Here is an 18,847-nt window from a genome sequence, read left to right on the forward strand (position 1 = left end):
TATATAATAAATTTTCGCCAGCAAAATATTTCAGTGCCTTCTTCTACAGCATTAATAATGTGTAAATATCACCTGAATTTTCCTTAAAATTATACCTTACACAACAAACATGTTGAAGTAAGTGTGGGGCACTGTTGTGTCCAGTATAGCAGCAGCACTCTTATTTATTTATTTATTTTTGTTTTATATTTTCTGAATCAGATCCTTATTACTGTAGAGGGGTGCCACATACCCTTGATAATAACAATTGTTAAGTTCTGTTTAACTTTGACAGATGCTTAGTCAGATGCTTTTGTGGTGTCACAAACATATTCTCTGACGCTTTTAGTATTAGTTAATAATGGCAGTTTGGAAGATAATGTAATGAACAATTTACTGCCATCTATTTTCTGTGAGTGTAAGTAAAATGATACACTCTTTAATCAGAAACTGAGTAAAGCTGATGAGTTTTAATAAATTTACCACAAGCCATAGTCCTGTGTTTGTGATAACCTACATGCACTGTCTCTAGTGTTGGGATTGAGGGTTCTGTATTCATGTCAGCAAATCAATACAGCAATAACAATTTATGCTGTTCTGCAGGTCATTGCAATTCTAAAAGGCAAAATTTGTTCTAATCGAATATATTTTTTTTAGAATTAGCCATGATAAATTTGCATAATGCTGTGAATTTTATTTTCACTAAAAAATTGTGATAAAAATTTCCACTTTCAAGTTGCCAGATTTGCAAATAACTTTCAAACCAAAGTAGATGCAGAGTTCCTTAATTTTTTAAATTATTTATATGCAAATATTAGTTATGATCTGCTCATGCTTTGATGTGTATATGCAAAAAATTAATTATTTAATTCTATTAATAGTGCTGTACAACAGTAGTCTACACAAATTGTCAAATACATGGATAATGTGATACTTACTTTTACTCTTTTAACAAATCAGGTTTCTCTCTTAATGGTGAACTTCTGATGGATGCACTTGGAGGAGAAACATCTTTTTCGGACGTGCAAGGAGATTCATTTGTTCCGGCATGTACTTTAAGTGTTGGACAGAAAGCTAAATTGACATTTGGTCAGGATGTCAACACTCTGAAGTTCTTCACTACATGTGGGTTACAGGAAGGCTATGAACCGTTCTGTGTGTAAGTTTAAAAAGTGTTTTTGCAGACTTAAGAATAATTTACTTTCATGTTTAGTGTAATTCGCGTATGTGATGGTATATGTCTGCTTGTGTCTGTTATGTGCGGATGGATATGTGTGTGTGTGTGCGAGTGTATACCTGTCCCTTTTTCCCCCCAAGGTAAATCTTTCCGCTCCCGGGATTGGAATGACTCCTTACCCTCTCCCTTAAAACCCACATCCTTTCATCTTTCCCTCTCCTTCCCTCTTTCCTGATGAAGCAACCGTGGGTTGCAAAAGCTTGAACTTTGTGTGTGTGTTTGTGTTTGTGTTTGTTATTGTTTCTATCAACGTACCAATGCTTTTGTTTGGTAAGTTACAGAATCTTTGTTTTTAGATATATTTTTCCCACGTGGAATGTTTCCCTGTATTATAGGTATATTAATAGTGTACGATAAGAAACAATTTCATCTGATTTTTTTTTTTTTAATTAGAATTGCCTCAGTTTACTTTGCATGAGATAATCAAATTACTAAATCAAAATTCTTGTGGTGTAGTGCAGTTAGTGGGGGCTTGTTTAATACTGAATGAAAATTGGGTGATACTTACACACACACACACACACACACACACACACACACACACACGCACACACACACACACACACAGAGAGAGAGAGAGAGAGAGAGAGAGAGAGAGAGAGAGGTGTGCACTTATGCTCCTACCAGAAGCCCAAGTGATTTATCACCTCTATTTCACCTTCTACAGTCTTTATCCATTGCTCCTCTTGTTCCAAACAAGGAATATCTTTCTCTAGTTGCTTGATTTTTTGCCTTTGCATTTGTCAGTTGTATCCTGAAAAAATTTTTTATTTAAATAAGTAAGCATTTTTCTTGTATAGCTACACAATATGAACTATTACTTTAAGTGATTCTCCAAATTATGGCATATGGCAAAGCATTACATGACAGTTGGTCAGCACTGGGTGGTCCTCTGGGCCTGGTAGTGAAGTTTCTTTTTCTTCTTTTTTCATGCTTCTCTCACAGTTTTAAGCTGGTATTTTTATTTTATTCACTTCCCCTGTATTTATTTCTTTTTCTTGCAGTATGTGTATTGCAATTTCATTTTCAGATATGTAATATAAGTTTTATTTACATTTTATCATAATTTATATTGCCTTCAACATACAATAAAATCTGAAATTGTCCCCAGAATCATTTAGTATACCAAACAGTTTGAATGATCGTATCTATTGCTCAAATATTTGCAGAATGTGTCTAGTGCAATTGACCTTTGTACTCAAATCAGTGTAGTTTATCTTAGTATATTTGATACATAGTGTGTAAATGTAATTTTATACATTTAACCTTTACAGAAACATGAAGAGAGCTGTAACTTACTGGTACACCAAGGATCAACCAATATTTGAAAACACAGATGACATGCTGGATACTAAAATAGATGTTACTCGTATTCCTGCTGGTTCAGACACACCCCCGTGTCTGAAGATAAGTCACAATACATTTGAGACTATGGAAAAGGCCAACTGGGAATTCTTGAAACTTTCACTGCCTGTCATCTGCCAGTCAACTTTCATAGAGTAAGGACTTAAAAATTGGTGTCATTAAGTTTTTTTTCCATCTGATGTCCACAATAAGGATTATATTACTACATTGCTGAAATCTGTTCAGCAGTTGCAAAAATATTAGATTTTTTTATGTATGTATTTCTACTGATCTTCACATCTGTCATGTTACAACTCCCATTACAGCTGAGAAACATGTGTAAAAATAAATTACAACAATATTTCTGACTTCCAAAATGACATGATTCTTTTTCAGATCAGAAAATGGAAATTACTTAAGGTAAGTTGGAAGAAGGTAAACTGGTTTTAAAGGTTCCTCTTCAAAGAGAAAGCATAAGTTCATATTGAAGAAAGATGAGGAAATATATCAGCCGTCTCCTTTTCAAAAGAACCATCCCACGATTGCCTTTAGAAATTTAGGGAATCCAGGGAAAACATAAATTTGAATGGTCAGATTGTGGGGCAGCAGCTGGATAATAATATAGAATTATTCATCACCATCTTATTTTGCAAGAGCCTGGAAACTATTTTTCTGGTCATCCAGAAAGCAATGGAGAACATACTGACCATAATTTTCAGTCTGCAGGTCCACAGTCTTCTTGAGCTCACTGAAAGGAACTATTCCTACTAGCTATTTACTCAGGGGGGGGGGGGGGGGGGGGTCAGGAACTATGACAATAAACAAAAGTTTCGAGTTATAGCTGATTAATATATTCAATAAAAGTTCACATGTACAAACGTACTAATATTCCTGATAATAATAGTAATAATAATAATGTCTCTATCATAAACAACACTAGTAGCAGTTGTAACTGTACTCAGGCTCATTCACTACCTATTTTACACATGGCTCATCTGTAAAGAGGGTTGGTAGTCAACGGTTGAATTTGCGCCCCCAATACTGAGTCATATATTGGCTAGCTTTTGAACAGCAGTGAATTGAATACACAATTGTCTATACCACAACCTTGCACAAAATGAGGTAAACTATACAAGTTCAGATTGAAACTTAAAAAAAGAAAGAAAAAACACTTCTAACTTTGTGGCAATGCATATTAAAGTTCATAAAGAAATCCGATCTGGATAAATGATAGTTGGCGCAATTCGTACACATTGTTTATTGTCTCGCATCTACACACTTTCATGTTGTTCCTTCACAGTTTATTCTCATACACTGGCATCCATGCTTACACTCACAGCACTTTGCCGCTCCAAACTTACCACCACAATGGACAACGACCAAAAGCCCCACTTTCACGCTCATATCCCCAGTCGTGAGTCAGGTCATGTGACACTACATTAATTAAAATAATTCCTAAACATGGCCACAATTCGTTTACAATTTTATAAGATTTAAGTACTTAAACCTAAGTAAATTATATAATTTTATACACATTTATCACCACATAATTTTATAATTCGTTGCAATTAAAAAATACAAAACGCTATTCAACGGAATGACAAATGCTCATCAAAACACAAAACAAGTACTTTCATGTCCATTTTGCATTACAGTATTTTCACTCTGCATTTAATACATAATTTTATTCTTAAGCACAGAAAATTGAAATCAGTACTAATTTATCACATGCTATCAGATTTACGTAATTAGGAATAACTACATGTTTTGGCACAGTTTCACCCCTCTCCCTTAATTTAATGATGTCTTTGCACAAAATATGAGACATACAAATAGTTGTCTGGCACTACAAAGATCGAAGCTGAATGGTGTCATCATAATAAAATATTGACTCACTTTGGAATTGTTCTAAACATCTTTATAACTTAATTCTACTATGAAACATTTTGATTGAAGTACACCAGCCCAACATAGTATTTCTGCTGCTGTGCTTTAAATTTAAATTACGAACTACTTGGAAGAGCTCGATTTTGCATGACTTCTATTTCAATGATTAGGTTCCCGGAAAATCCAAGGACTCACATTACAAGCACACCCTACATTATTTACTTAAGTGCAAAGTCATGCACAGTAATTATATGCAATTATGTAACCAAGTAATTTAAACCATCTGAAACTGCTGAATTATACCTTCTCTTTATCAGGGAAAGATGAGTATATAAATGTATTGACTTGCTGTATGGTCATATTGTCCCCCACTACCTTACACAATTCAGAGGCAACCTCTGCAGCAAGTCACAAATAAAATAGTCTTTCACCGTGACTTCTAATCTTCAAACTTAATTGCTTGCCACAAAAGTGGAAAATAATCTCATCACTTGCCACCTGGTTTTGTCAACAGTATGGGCGGCAAACAAACAGTTATTTCCATGAGACCTAAGTGATCCAGGATGATGTGCAGTTCACTTCCTAATTTAACCAAACATGGATTTGGTAGCAGCCTGGCTGTAATATCATCCAAGGCAGAGTGTAAGCTGGCATTTGACTAACGTGAACAGATTGATAGCTTGCTGTGAAGTGTCTTTCCTTACTCCCTCTCTGGCCATACTTATATATGGGCGCAGCGGATGGCCAAATGAAATGTCTGCTGTCAACCGCTCTAGGCACAGTCAGCAGAATCTAAATCGCCTCTATCTCAGACACGTATTATTTAATAACTCTGTTGTGCACCATGTTACAACCTTCATAATTTTTAGATGAATGAAGTTAAGTTGGCTTTAGTTACTGAAAAGGTTTCAGCTTGACTGCATTGAAACTTTGCTGGCTAGAGGTTTTAGAATAGAATCAGCAGTAGAACATGACCTCTGAATTATTTCATTTAGAATCCTTGTATTGATTGTTATTTACATTAAAGTCTTGAAACTTCGTACAGTGGTATTATTTAATGAATGTAATAGAACTATCATTAATACAAATGACAGTTAATCTGTTATGGAGAAGGACATTTCTGTTCCAAATTTAGTTTTTAGTAAATTACTTGAAAACTCCTAGGGGTAGCTTAATTAATGCTTTTATATCAAACTGAGGCTGCATACAAATTTTCATCTTTCTGAGTCTAATATTTAGCACCTTCAATTTTTCATAAAAAGCTGATTTTGAACAAATTGTTGTTCTGATCAAGTTGAGACTTGTAACAGTTGATTGTGATATATGTTTGCCCATTCTGAACAATTTTTAGCTTTCTAGTTTCATTATTTATTGCCACTTATTTTGTTCTTAAAACAATGTATTTACTGAATCACATTCATTTGATCATTCTGTGATTTAACTGTTTTAACATTAATATACTAAAGTATATAATGGCAAAGTTTGCAAAAGCTATTTCAATGTTTAATTTCACTCTTAGATTATGGTGCAATATTTTGTATGCTACACACAAGTGCATTATGATGATGTGCCGCTAGTAACAGTGAACTGAGTTAAGTCCCAGGATAATCGGTCACCTCTGTATCTCTCAAATCGTACTGTGCTTATTTCACCACAACATAAGATTTCCACTACTATCATAATTACATCCAAGAAGTGAAAATAGTTATCTTTGCTGATAATACAACAACCATTATCAAGCCTAATGGAGAAACTTCAGTACTAGAAAATGTAACTAAAATTTTGCTGAAAATTGATTATTGGTTCTCTGCAAGTGGACATTCACTGAACTTCAATAAATATAAAACTTGTAATTCTGGACTGGACAATGCTGACCACACAATTAGAAAAATGCACTCATTCCTCACTAGCAGAAACTTGGAAGGATCAAACACAGAACTTAATTTAAGGAAGAAATAGGTGAGAATGTGTGTCTGGTGCACAGCATTTGTATGAAAGTGAATCGTGGAATATGGTTTTTAACTACAAAAGAAGAGAATAGAAACTTTTGAGATGTGGTATCACAGAAGGATACTGAAAAATTCATTGGACTGATAAGATAGGGAATGAGGGGGTTCTCCAGAGAATCAGGGAGGATAGAAATATACGAAAACTTTGAAAAGAAGAAGGGTGTGGGATCACAGGATACATGCTACGACATCAGGGAAACCGTAAGTGAAGAGAGAGACTGGGATACATCCCAAAAATGGAGATAAAACAAAAGCTGATGAAATTACAACAAACAAATCATTGTGTCAAGGATGTTCAGTACCAAGTATTCCTCTGAATATTTACATTACTAAAATCATTCAGTACTGGAAAAAATACACAACCATGTCAAAATACCAGAAGACAGTGTTTTAAATATTTTTTGCAGATGATGCCCTTTATTACAAGAAAAAGTTGATAATTTACAATGTGCACTTCACCACTTTAATCATGGCATGTATTTCATCACTTTAACTGTGATACTGAAACATACCTACCTCTAATATCTCATTTGCACCAATGAATTGGTGTAAATTGGTTGTGTGGCAAATTCTGCCATGATATACACAACACGATGTTCAATTAACACATTTACTGCTAGGGTTCTTGACAAGAGCCAGATGGCTTTATTAATGTTCCTTTTCAACACAATATGTAACAAAATTACAGTTTCCTTCTGAATAAGATGATTTTATGATTACCAAAACCTACATCAAGGGTTCAAGTAAACCTTTCTTACACAACTGGTTGGATGATTTTTCTTCCTTTCCAAGTTTCCACATTTATTGTCACTTATAGCAGTACAAAGATCAGTTTCAGATTTCACTCGAAATGTTGTTCACAGGCAAGCACTTTCAACATTCTATTAATCAATATAATGTCAGCAGATTGTTTACAGTGCACTTCCACAATTGAGTTCTGACAGATTAATATCACACCATTGGTTTCATTTTACATGGTCAGTTAACACACCAGATTTACTGATACAGAAGATAAATATGCAGACATTCATGATGTTGATAGAAAGATGCGACCAGACAAATGTCCAATATTTCCCTGTCCACTCCAGGAGTTATTAAAAAATAGTGAAAGTTACTATTGAGATGTTGATCGGATGAATATGGGCAGCAGATTCACATGGAGATGTTAGTCATGTATTAGGAGACTCTCATTACCTAAACATTAACATGGTAGTTGCCAGCGGTGTAGTTTTTATGTACATTGATGTTGCTTGTAATAACGGTGGTGGCAGACAGCAGGCTTTTGAAGAGAAGGGGTATTTATAAACTGGCACGAAGATGATTTGAGAATTTGAAAACTGCACGTTTCTTTGTAGAAATGTATGATTGAAATACATTAGAGTAACAGATAATTGTTCAGGCAATAATTTGATTTACATAATAAATTGTTGATCAAAAAAATAAAAAAGTGTACAGAACTATTTGCTATGCCTTTGTTGTGAATCAACAACGTAGGAAAAGAGAATGCAACTTACTGTAAAGAAGGCACATCACATTGCAGTTATGCACAATTAAGTCTTTTAATTGTGCCTGTCTGCAACTTTGTGTGTCTTCTTTATGGTAAGTAGCGATTTGTCTTTTCCTGCATTGTTGATATTCCTGCCTGGAGTTTCCATATGTTGTGAATTACCTGCTAACAAGTTGTGCCAACTTTATGAAAAGGATAAATTACTACACACCATTTAGAGGAGACTTTGACTCTCAGATAGGCACAGCAATAAGACCACTACATATTTAAGCTTTTCTTCTAAAGTAGAAAACACACACACACACAGTCTCACAAGCACGACTCTCACGCACCTGACCACTATCTCTGGCAGTGGGGGCCTTACTGTGATCAACTGTGCTCGATGAGAGAAGCAGCCCACGAGTGGTGGGGCTAAGGAGGAGGCTGTGATGAGGAGGGGGAAGGATGGTAGGTTAGTGGTGGGGGAGTATGCAGGGACATGGTGTGGACAGGGTAGGGCTGCTAAGTGCACTCGTTAGGTTTGAGGGGAGGGAGGGGGTAGGTGAGTTGAAAAGGAGAGAAAGTGATGATTTTCTGAAGCACAGATCTGGTTCAGACGAATCACTGTGGACAACACTATTTCGGAATAAGTGTCACCCTTCAGTTATTTGACCCAGGCAGTAATAAATATCTACATTTTAAACTGGCTAGATGTGGATTTAAATGTGGTACAGTGTGTAACATATCAAAAAGAAGATAAAGTGACCATAGGAGCACATTCTAAAGGGAAACCTACATAATCTTTTTTTCAGTTCCTGATGCTTGTGTTGTAAATAGTCAGTCTCTTTTGTGAAAGAGAAATTTTCAGGTCTCAGCAGCACATGGGCATTTCATTAAATGCAACAGCAACATGTGAAAATTTATGCTTGACCTGGGCATGAACCAGGTATATGTGTCCTTCTGGACATCTGCAATAACGGACACCACATATACAAATACATAAATATATGCACCTTGATGTCGAAATGATATTTTCTGTACAGTGCAGAAGCACTCACTCATCCGAACCCTTGTGAGGCTCAGCTGAATATCTGTGAGCAAATAGGGAACAATGGACGGAGGGTGCTATATCATCAGGGCTGGATGGGAAGTGTGCTCGTATGGCCAAGGCAGTTAAGGCAACCGTTCTAGAGAGGCAGAGCATCTGGGTTTGAGTTCCAGTCCAGCAAAACTTTTCATATGTCACCGTTGCATTTAATGCAGTGCCTGTATGCAGCTAAGCTCTGAAAATTTCTCTTTCATTCCATATATATGACTGCTGAATCATACAAATGGTGCCTGTTCTTTTGGACATCTTCTCTATGTTTTCCATCAGAGTCAGCATAAGTTTTTGAGTATTGCAGTCCTTCTTTCATACTTTTATTGTCAGATTTTTCTCCCCTCATAAATGGATACCCAAACTCAGGCATGGATGCAGGACAGAGGTCACAGGAGTCGTGCGCCCTTTCCAAAAATCAATTTACTAAAAGCATTTATATTTTCATATAAATTAGTTTCCAGTTTTTCAGTCAACTTTCAGAAAATGAAATAGTGTTGTCACTAAGGGTTCTGAAAATGACATAAACTCTGAGTAATGTTTTCAGTTGCTTTCCTGAATGTTAGCCTGTATTGATGAGCCCTGTCCTTACCAGGTGCAGGAAACATTGCAGTCATGTAAAGGCATCCATTCACAGGCTGACTGTACTTATTGCTAGCAACAAATCCAACACATTTTCAGCCATGATGAATCTTTGTCAACCCGTCCCCCTTTCCCCCTGGATCCACACCTGCAGTGAAACTTTTCTCCATTTCTTGTCTCTCATTGAAAAAATTATTACTGTAAACGTATGGACATAATTTCAACAAAATAACTGTTACTGTCCTGAAAACAGTGTCAGTATTGGTCCCATGTCTCACTGCATTCTTTGTGCTTCTCAGTTTTGATAATGTTCTAGAAATAAGAGAACAAAGTAAATTATATAAAATCTTCAAGTGTAATATCTCTCACATGCAATTTTTCCCCTATTTCTCTCTTGACAGAGAAGGTGAGAAAATTAGGCGATGGCAAGAAATAAAAATCCGACAACACAGATTACTCGCTGAAGCTGATCAGACAACACCAGCTCACATTGAACAGATAATGAAATCTGGATTTACAATGAGTGATATTAAAGGTAAGCATGAAGTACACAATCTTTCATGTTCATGTTGCTCTGCATATCTTGCCTAATCCATGTGTAATAACTTTTAACATGTTTATCCCAACAGGTCTCCAGCGAGGTTATTCAGAAGATGTTGTAGAAGCAGATGAAATTATTATGAATGGACCAACACCTGATTCACCACAATCACCTAGCAAGCTTAAAAATAGACCATCTAGACCACCACGCAAAGGCTCCTTGTCAAGAAATGCTACTTATGATAACATGGAAAATGCATTGACAAATGGAATGTTGGAGCCAGGTATGTTTCAGACATTATCTTGGAACTGCAACGGTAACAATAGTAAATCTGGCCTGTCAGTATGATATTTGGAAGAGTTCTAAGGAAACAGACAGAAAGTACTTGTAATACAGCCAGTTTTCAGTGAATATTCGTAAGTTAGTTATACTTATTTTGTTTCTTGTGTCCTGTAGTGTTTTCAGAGCTGTCTTGAGAAGGGAAAAAACAAAATGTAATAAAACAATGTAGTTCTCTGTGCAGTTGATGGTTTATTGATAACACTCATTTTCCCATACACTTGCTCCTCAGTTATCAAAGGTTACAGGTTTTACATTACCAAATGCAGGTAGCCACTGGCAAATATTTGAATTAGAAATACTCTAAGATGGCTGTTTAGTTTTCCTTCACTGCTACTGGTCAGGCTCTGATGGGTATCATTCAGGCACCAATCTTTTCTGCCATGTCCACTGAAACAAATTAATTTTATTCTTGCTACTAAAAGAAGTTTTCTTCATCAGAATTCGGTTGACAAGTGGAAAACTAGCATCTCATGATGGCTTGACAATGTCTTAATGTCTTGAATTAAATTCCAAATTTCTTCTTACAAGGGGACCGCACCTACCTGCCATCACCAATTTTGCCCAAATTTATAGTATCTGCAGGGCTTGGTCATAAATTAAAGTAACGGAAGTGGGAGCTCCAGATGTCCAAGTGTTTAGAAAGAAATAGCACTTATGTCGCATGTTGGTTGAGGCATGGGCCATTTACTTAGTGTGGTTTCCAAGCAGCAGGTGATGCAACAGAAAGAGTACAGAAGCATAATTTGAAGATCATGGGATTTAGTCCCTATGCAGAAACTTTATTTTATTTTCACTTTTTACGTTCCTGACACTACAAATAAACTGAAATAATGCTCATTGTATTGTATTTATTAATATTTTCATAAAAGGCTTGAAAAGGTAAATTTGGGATTGTAAATAAAATTCAAGGAAGGGATTGTAAGATATACATAGAAACATTGTATATAAAATTAGATACTTTTAATATTTTACAGTTGATCATTTACAAATTCTGGATTAATAATCATAAAAACAAGGGAAGCAGTAATTTTTTTGTTATCTTGCTCACGTTATAAATGCTGCAGATTTACAATTACATGGTTGTTTTACAGTTTTTATATGAAACAAACTTTGTTTACATTCATAACAGATTCTCTCTCATTGCACAGTTTGGCAGTACACCAAGCATAAATATCATTTGTCCAGACATATGAAAGGACAATTTGTGATGTACAATGGAATGTATTTTGACACAGTCTTTTTGGGATGTAATTTCTTTCTGTCTCTCAATGAAATAAGAGCTGGTTTGAAGATTTTTAATCATATTCTTTAGATGATGATACAAATAGACATTGCAGGGTTGCACTAGCAGTGTGCATTTGGGGAATCACTTTAACACTACATTACGGCAATCGTTCTTCCTCTTGAAAAATCTTGCCATACAGTTTTAGATTTCTTTGTCCTCACCATGAGTGGGTTAATAGAAGAAATTTGTTCTCCTGCACATGGGGATTCATCAAATCACATACAATATTTTTAGCATTATTTCGGTGTATTTGCATTGTAAGTAATGTAAAAATTGAAAATTAAAAAGGAAGTTCCCTGAAAGGGTATAAGTCCCACGATCTTCGAATTACCATTTTGTACTCTTTTCACAGCACCAATTGCTGCCTGGAGAGTTGCTAACATAAATGTCTCATGCTTCACTCACCCCACATCGTAAATGCTAAATTTTCTAAACAGTTGGCCATCTGGAGCTCCCACTTGTTGAAACCAGGCTTCTTGAGCATTTGAAAAGTTGTTCTATGCAGTTGTAACAAAAGTTCGTAACATCTCCACGTAACAATCAAAACTGACAGTTTTCTTCACTTGTGAAAAAATATGGTCCGATAATCCCATGTGATGAAACACCACACCATACTGTCACTTTACTAGCACATAAAGGGCGCTCATGAACGTCATTATGATTTGTGTTTGCCCAGTAATGGTAGTTCTGCTTATTCACATAACCTGTGAAATGAAAATGTGCCTAATCTGACATCCACAACTTGTTTAGAAATTCATTGTCACTGTTTATTTTTGTTATCGCTTGTTGACAGAATCCTAATCGTAACTGGTAATCGTTGTCCTTCAATTGTTGCGCCTTTTGTAGTTCGTATGGATGAAATTTTAAATCAAGAGGAACAATTCTGTGAACACTCTCCCGGGACATTCCAACTACTGCTGCTTGCTTATGAATTGAATGATGTGGGCTCTGTAAGACAGACGTACAACATCAACATTCACTGGAGAATGCACACTTCTTGTTCGTTCTGTTGGTTTCTTCTTAGGGCAGATCCAGTCTGTGTTTCAACAGAATGGCATCATTATGCCCTAAATTATAAATACGTCGAAACTCCCTCTGCGCCGCTGCCAACTATCATTGTTTTCATAAAACATTTTTATAGCTAATGCATGCTGTTGCCCATTCCCCTAATCCATGGTTACTGAAATGGCAGACTGTTTACTTGCTAACTGTCATGAACCCACAGTGCTGCCACCTGCCCATGGCTGCCACTACTCATTTCAAACATTCCCATTATTCTGTGTCACCCTGTATTTGCATGGCATCATCACATTCACTTACCATCAGCAGTTACACTTAATACATTCTCCTGATGAGTAGCTTCCAGTGCTGAAACAGACAGAAGATGTTCTGCTCCATAGGTACCAATGGTTTTTCTTACACTGTTGTTATGCTTCTGTGTATCAAGCCCTGAATGTTAGTACGGTTGTGCCAGTAGTCATATCAAGTTGTTAATATACAAACTTCTACATCACATCATCTTTTCCATTTTTGAAAAGAGTGTTCCTTATGAACAGCAGGCTCTACAGAATTCCCTAAGACTCTCTACTCTTTCGTTTTTTTTTTTTTTTTTTTTTTTTTCATTAGTAATGTTGCAGCTTTTTCTTCCTCAATTATTCTACTGGTGTCTATTACATTCTCATCATGTTTTAAATTCCGGATTGAATTCTGTAGGAGGTAACAAAAATAGTATCACCAGTCATTTGTGGATTTGAGTTTGTTTGTGGCTATCTTATTTTAAAAGATGTAAATGAGTGAAAAGAAACAATGAATGCACATAAAAACTTGTAAATGAAGACATATATGAACTTAGTAAACATTACAAGGTTCTCTTTTGTATAGAATTGTGTTTGTTATTGTTTTATAGGTAAAATTCATAGGTCAACAAGTGATATGGATCTAAATAGATACAACATGGATGGGATGGTAAATAACCAAGATGCTATTCGAGATGACAAAAAGAAGAGAGGTCGTTCACCATTCAGGTAATTAAAAGTCACTTTCTGGCTGCAATTGTAGGTTAAAAAGTAAATTTTGGTTCCGCTTGAGTGTGCTCATGTGTGCACTTGTCTACGTATGTCTGGGGGAAAGAGCATTAAGAACTTGACAAAGAGCTAATGACTGTAGTAAACATACTTTGAAAGGCAAAAATCAGAAGAGTCCAAAGATCTGTAAGTATTATAATGTACATCACCACAAAACCTGCATACAAGTAATTTTGTTGGCTACAACGGCTCAGTTGAAACTGAAGGACACCCCATCAAAATAAGAGGCAGTATTTCCCCTTATAGCACTGTAAGGGATTGAACTGAGGTCTGCTAATTAGCTAGTAAGTTATTAAGGCTATGTTTTCTTTAAGTCAAGCTCAGAAAACAGGTCTGTGTTAGCAAGAATGTTGCTGTATCTCCCTGAATCTCTCCACTCAGCTAACCACTGTAATATGGTCATAGACCAAGCTGTTCCAGCTCTTGAGCCTCCTGATGAACTGTGGAGTGTTCACTGCTCCACAGAGTGTTGTTGCTTGTTGTGAGAAATCAGAAGGGTTTTGCACAGTGAGTCTTGTAATCTGACAATCACAGGTAATGCAGCTTACATGACTGCTAACATCATGTGAAGTAAAGGAAATACGTAATAAACAACTATGTTAAAATATATAACATATTTGGCCTCTGCATCATAACATTTTCTTTTCAAAAAACAAACAGATATGTCAGGTGCCCATATGTGATCGTAGCCTTAATTTGAAGGATACTCATCATTATTGTGTCCTAAAGAAAATGTGTTTCTTTGTTTTTTATTCTTTTTGTTGCCTGTCAAATGCATATAGATTTTCCTGAGCATAATAATGCCTGCTCTCATGAAGCTTAAAAATAATCCAGTGCTTGCAAAATCTTGGTTTTGGGCTACAGGAGTATGAGTCATATGGCCTTGATGAAGCTCCAAGCGATTTTCACTTGGCCCAACAAAGCAGCACCTGAATGAATTCAAGTTTTCATTGGATCACTGGGTTGTGGGGGCACTGTAGGAGTGGGTATATACAATAACACAAAGCATCTTCCAGGAAGGCATTAAGCAGCTTGTCAATAGGTGGACTAAGTGCATAGAGGTTGAAGAAGATAATGTAAAGAAATCATGTCACTTGCAATGTTGTTTTACCAAACAAATATCTTTTTTAAAAAGTGCCATTATTTTTTCACTTGTCCTCTAATGAGATCATTGGGGTGTGAATGCTACTTTTAGTTCAAAAGTCTTCTCCAAATTCACTTTTTAGTTTGTTTTTCAAATGAGAGACAATAGTTTCTGGAACACCATTTTTGGTTACAGAATGGAGTGTGTCCTATAGCAAATTCATCTCCTCCGTGGGTTCACTAACAGCTTCAAAAATATCAAGTTATAGCGCAGTTGAGTGCTACCACATCTGCAAGTTCATCAGTTAATTGCAGTACCATAATGACCTAATGCTCAAATATTAAAAGCTGAGCATGGTCAGATATATCGCTGCTTTTTCCAAGTGTGAACAAAAAAGCAAAGAATGCTCTGGTCCCCCCCCCCCCCCCCCCCCCTCCAAGCTGTGTCCCTAAATTCGCACCTGTGGCCTGAATTTAACAAGAGACTGTTTGCTTTCAAAGCCAAAATCTGCATCTACATCTGTATTCTGCTAACTACTACGACGTGCATGGCAGAGGGTACTTCCTAACATACCATTCCCTTTGTATTCATGTTTGGACCTTGGAAAGAGTGATCGCTTATATACCCCTGTACACACTGTAATGAGTCTGAACTTGTATTTCCAGTTCCTGTGGGAGCAATACCAAGGAAGTTGCAGTACATTCCTAGATTATTCACTTACAAGGATGCCATCTATACAGTTATGTAGGTTAAGATCCCAGGTATCACATACTGCCGCCATTCACCCTGGTAGGCCCTTATTTGTGAGAAATTAATGAAAAAATTTTGGAACGTTGTGAGGCACTCAATAGTGTTAAAAAAGCTGCTTCAAATAGAATGGTTCTGTAAGGAGGTTGTTGGTTCAAATACTGCCAGGCACAGTACATTTTTATTATTTTTTGTCTTTATTGAAATGACTTTCATCATCTTTTTTATTGTGTTAATTGAAATGCAATTTTTTTTATTTCCTTTCCATTCTCATAACATTTTGGTCATAATATCGACTTCTTCATTTGCTCTCATTTCTCTTCCTATCATTCTTCTTCCACCTCAGATCTTTGTTCATGTGTTTTTAATTAATTTTATGTATTAATTTCAATTTATTTTCTTTTGTTTTAGCACCCTGTTTTTTCATCCACATTATTGCATTCATTATATATGTTTCTCACTTTGTTTGAATTCTGTTCTACTTATAAGCCGTTTTTTCATTTAAATCTGCATCTACATTATTTTGTCCATAGTGCAACAGGTATTTAGGTTATGCTTTAAATGAAAATGCACATCTGGTAATGAAAAATCACATTTTTCACACTACTGCACAGTCAATATAAGTAGATTATTTGATCTTTTGTTTTTTAACTGATAGATTGGAATTTTCAAATAATTTAATATTATAATAGGTAATAATAGATAAATATAATTAATTTCATATTCAGAAAAAGTCTGATCAGAAAAAGAATGATATAAAGAAAAAATGAACCAAATGAAAAACGTTCATAATGTGATGAAAATAATGCGACAAAGGAATAGAAATAAAAAATTACATTTAAACCAATTAATTGAATAAAAATAATGATTGAAGTCATTTTGATAAAGATTTAAAAATAAAAGAAATTTATTACACCTGATGAGATTTCGAATCCCCAATCTCTTGCATGTGGAGCTATCATCCTATCAATTACTCCACACAACCAGACTAGATAATTTGACTTTTTTATCATTATTGAGTGTCATGCAGAATCCCAAAAATTTTTGGTGTGAATTACTTGCAAACAAGGGTGAACGGCTGCGGGGTGTGATACCTGGGATCTTAACCTACGTCACTGTATATTTGGCTTCAAAAAGTTGATCCCATCGCTGGGGACCTCTTCTTGTTAGTACTGTTTCTTTGAAACTTTATGAACATTTTCAGCATGTTTAAAGTTGTTAGTATTCTTTCGAAGTATAGTTGGTGTCTGCCTTTGAACATCCGCCATTTCATGTTTCTCAGCATCTCAGTGGCCATCTCCATATGAACATTTGTGCTGCCGTACTTTTATGCATTCAGGTTGTACAAGTGTTTTGTTAGCAGCCTCTTTCATAGACCCATTACATCTTCCCTGTATCCTACAATGAACTGAAGTTTATCACCTGGTTTATCAACAACAGAGCATATGTGATCATTCCATTTCATTACCCTATAAATTGCTACACACAAGTATGAGCTAATTGATTCCAATTGTGACTCACTGATATTTCCATGAGCTCTGGTGCCATCAGTGAGGTATAGAGGTTAGCATTGCTGGCTGGTGTGCTGCGGGCTGCCAGTTCAAATCCAAACACCTGCAATTATTTATTATATCATTTTATTTCTTGAAGGTTCTTGAAGTATCATATGTTTGTAATGTTCGTATGTCTGGAATATTCAGTGGTTGTATAAATACTAGCATTCTGAAATAGTCGACGTTTGTATTTGCACACCCTGTTCAACAGATCAGTTCTGTTTCGGCTGTATGTTGGTGTGCTAAGTGTTGTATTTCATTGGTGACCCAGCGTTCAGATTTGGACTCAAGCGTGGTCATGACATGATATTGTTTGGTGGAGATACCAAGCACCTCAAATCATCTACATAACCGTAGCTCCAATTAGGCAATGTGAAAACCATTGCCTACTCAGACCGGAACCAGAATACAAGCAGTATAGCATTCCCAAACCAGCAGTAAGTGAGCTGCACATCAAGCATCTAGCAGTGTTCTCTCGAAATGCTTGTCAAGACCTGACAAAAAAGCTGGAAGTATTTGACTGAGTCACCAAATACAGTGGGTGAGAAGACATGATGTTTCTGTCAAATATGAACTTATACTTAGATGACACAGCCCAGCAGTGGTTTAAGAAAAATGAAGAGAAGTTCAGTAGTTGTGAAAAATTCGAGACCGGACTGAAGACAATGTTTGACAAACAGTGAACAGCAAGTCTACTTAGCGGAAGAACAACTGAGGGGCAGGGCCAAACGACATGGGAAACAACATAGTTATACATAAAGAATGTTTTGACCCTATGTCACATCGTGAATCCTAACAAGACAGAAATCAACAAAAAGAAGTCACAAAAGACTTAAGGTAAAGGAGCCGACAATGTCTGGAATTCATCAAACTGTGTCAGCAAATTGAGGAAATGCTACAGAAAAGAGTCAGATGAAAGAGGTATTACTGAATGGAGTCCCTACCCGGTGGTTGTGGAAGACCACCAAGAGCTCACCTCTCTCATAAGACAGATAGTAAGAGCATACAGCATTGTATGGCAGCCAGAAATGTCAGACTAAGTACACAAGATGTAGTAACCTTGAATGTCAACCCAGTATGTCAGGAGATAAAAGAGAATTTGGAGGAAGATGTGTATCAGTCTTTAGCATAAGTCTGTACCACCAGTAAAATGTGCCATAAGGAATGGACTTGGATTTAATGCCAACAGCATCAACTCCTTCACCAAGTATGATGAAAGAACACATATTTGGAATATGGAGGACAGCACACCAGTCTGTTTTCATATTGTGGACACTCTGGACACATGCATTACCGCAGAGAAAGAAGACAAGTGTTTGACAAATATTATGCCACAAGACCTCAACCATCACAATCATCCTATTCATGCCAGTCATATGGATATGATTATAATCAAACTGTGGGTCAAAGCTCATCAATGTAGCCTGGACTAGGTCACTCTCCATTCCCTGTTGCCAAACAGAGGTATCACTGCTTGCCTAGCTGCCTAATTCAGGAAAACTAAGCATTGCTGACCATCTGCAGAGGTGAGGCTGGCATAGGTGAAAACCCTCCATGGATGACAGTTCCCAAGATGACATGAAATGTGGAC

The 18,847-nt window shown here is 36.3% G+C and overlaps 1 protein-coding gene across 1 annotated transcript in view; it reads left to right on the plus strand.

Annotated features, from left to right (window-relative positions):
- The window catches only part of LOC126236010 (ryanodine receptor), a 702,826-nt gene that overhangs the window by 349,960 nt on the left and 334,019 nt on the right, over positions 1–18,847 (plus strand). The window contains exons 28-32 of the mRNA XM_049945018.1: positions 940–1,138; positions 2,491–2,715; positions 10,022–10,155; positions 10,250–10,444; positions 13,695–13,812. Of these exons, the coding sequence (XP_049800975.1) occupies positions 940–1,138; positions 2,491–2,715; positions 10,022–10,155; positions 10,250–10,444; positions 13,695–13,812 (871 nt within the window). The remainder of the gene's footprint in view (positions 1–939; positions 1,139–2,490; positions 2,716–10,021; positions 10,156–10,249; positions 10,445–13,694; positions 13,813–18,847) is intronic.

Source organism: Schistocerca nitens, chromosome 2, assembly GCF_023898315.1.
Source record: "Schistocerca nitens isolate TAMUIC-IGC-003100 chromosome 2, iqSchNite1.1, whole genome shotgun sequence".
Taxonomy (NCBI): domain Eukaryota; kingdom Metazoa; phylum Arthropoda; class Insecta; order Orthoptera; family Acrididae; genus Schistocerca; species Schistocerca nitens.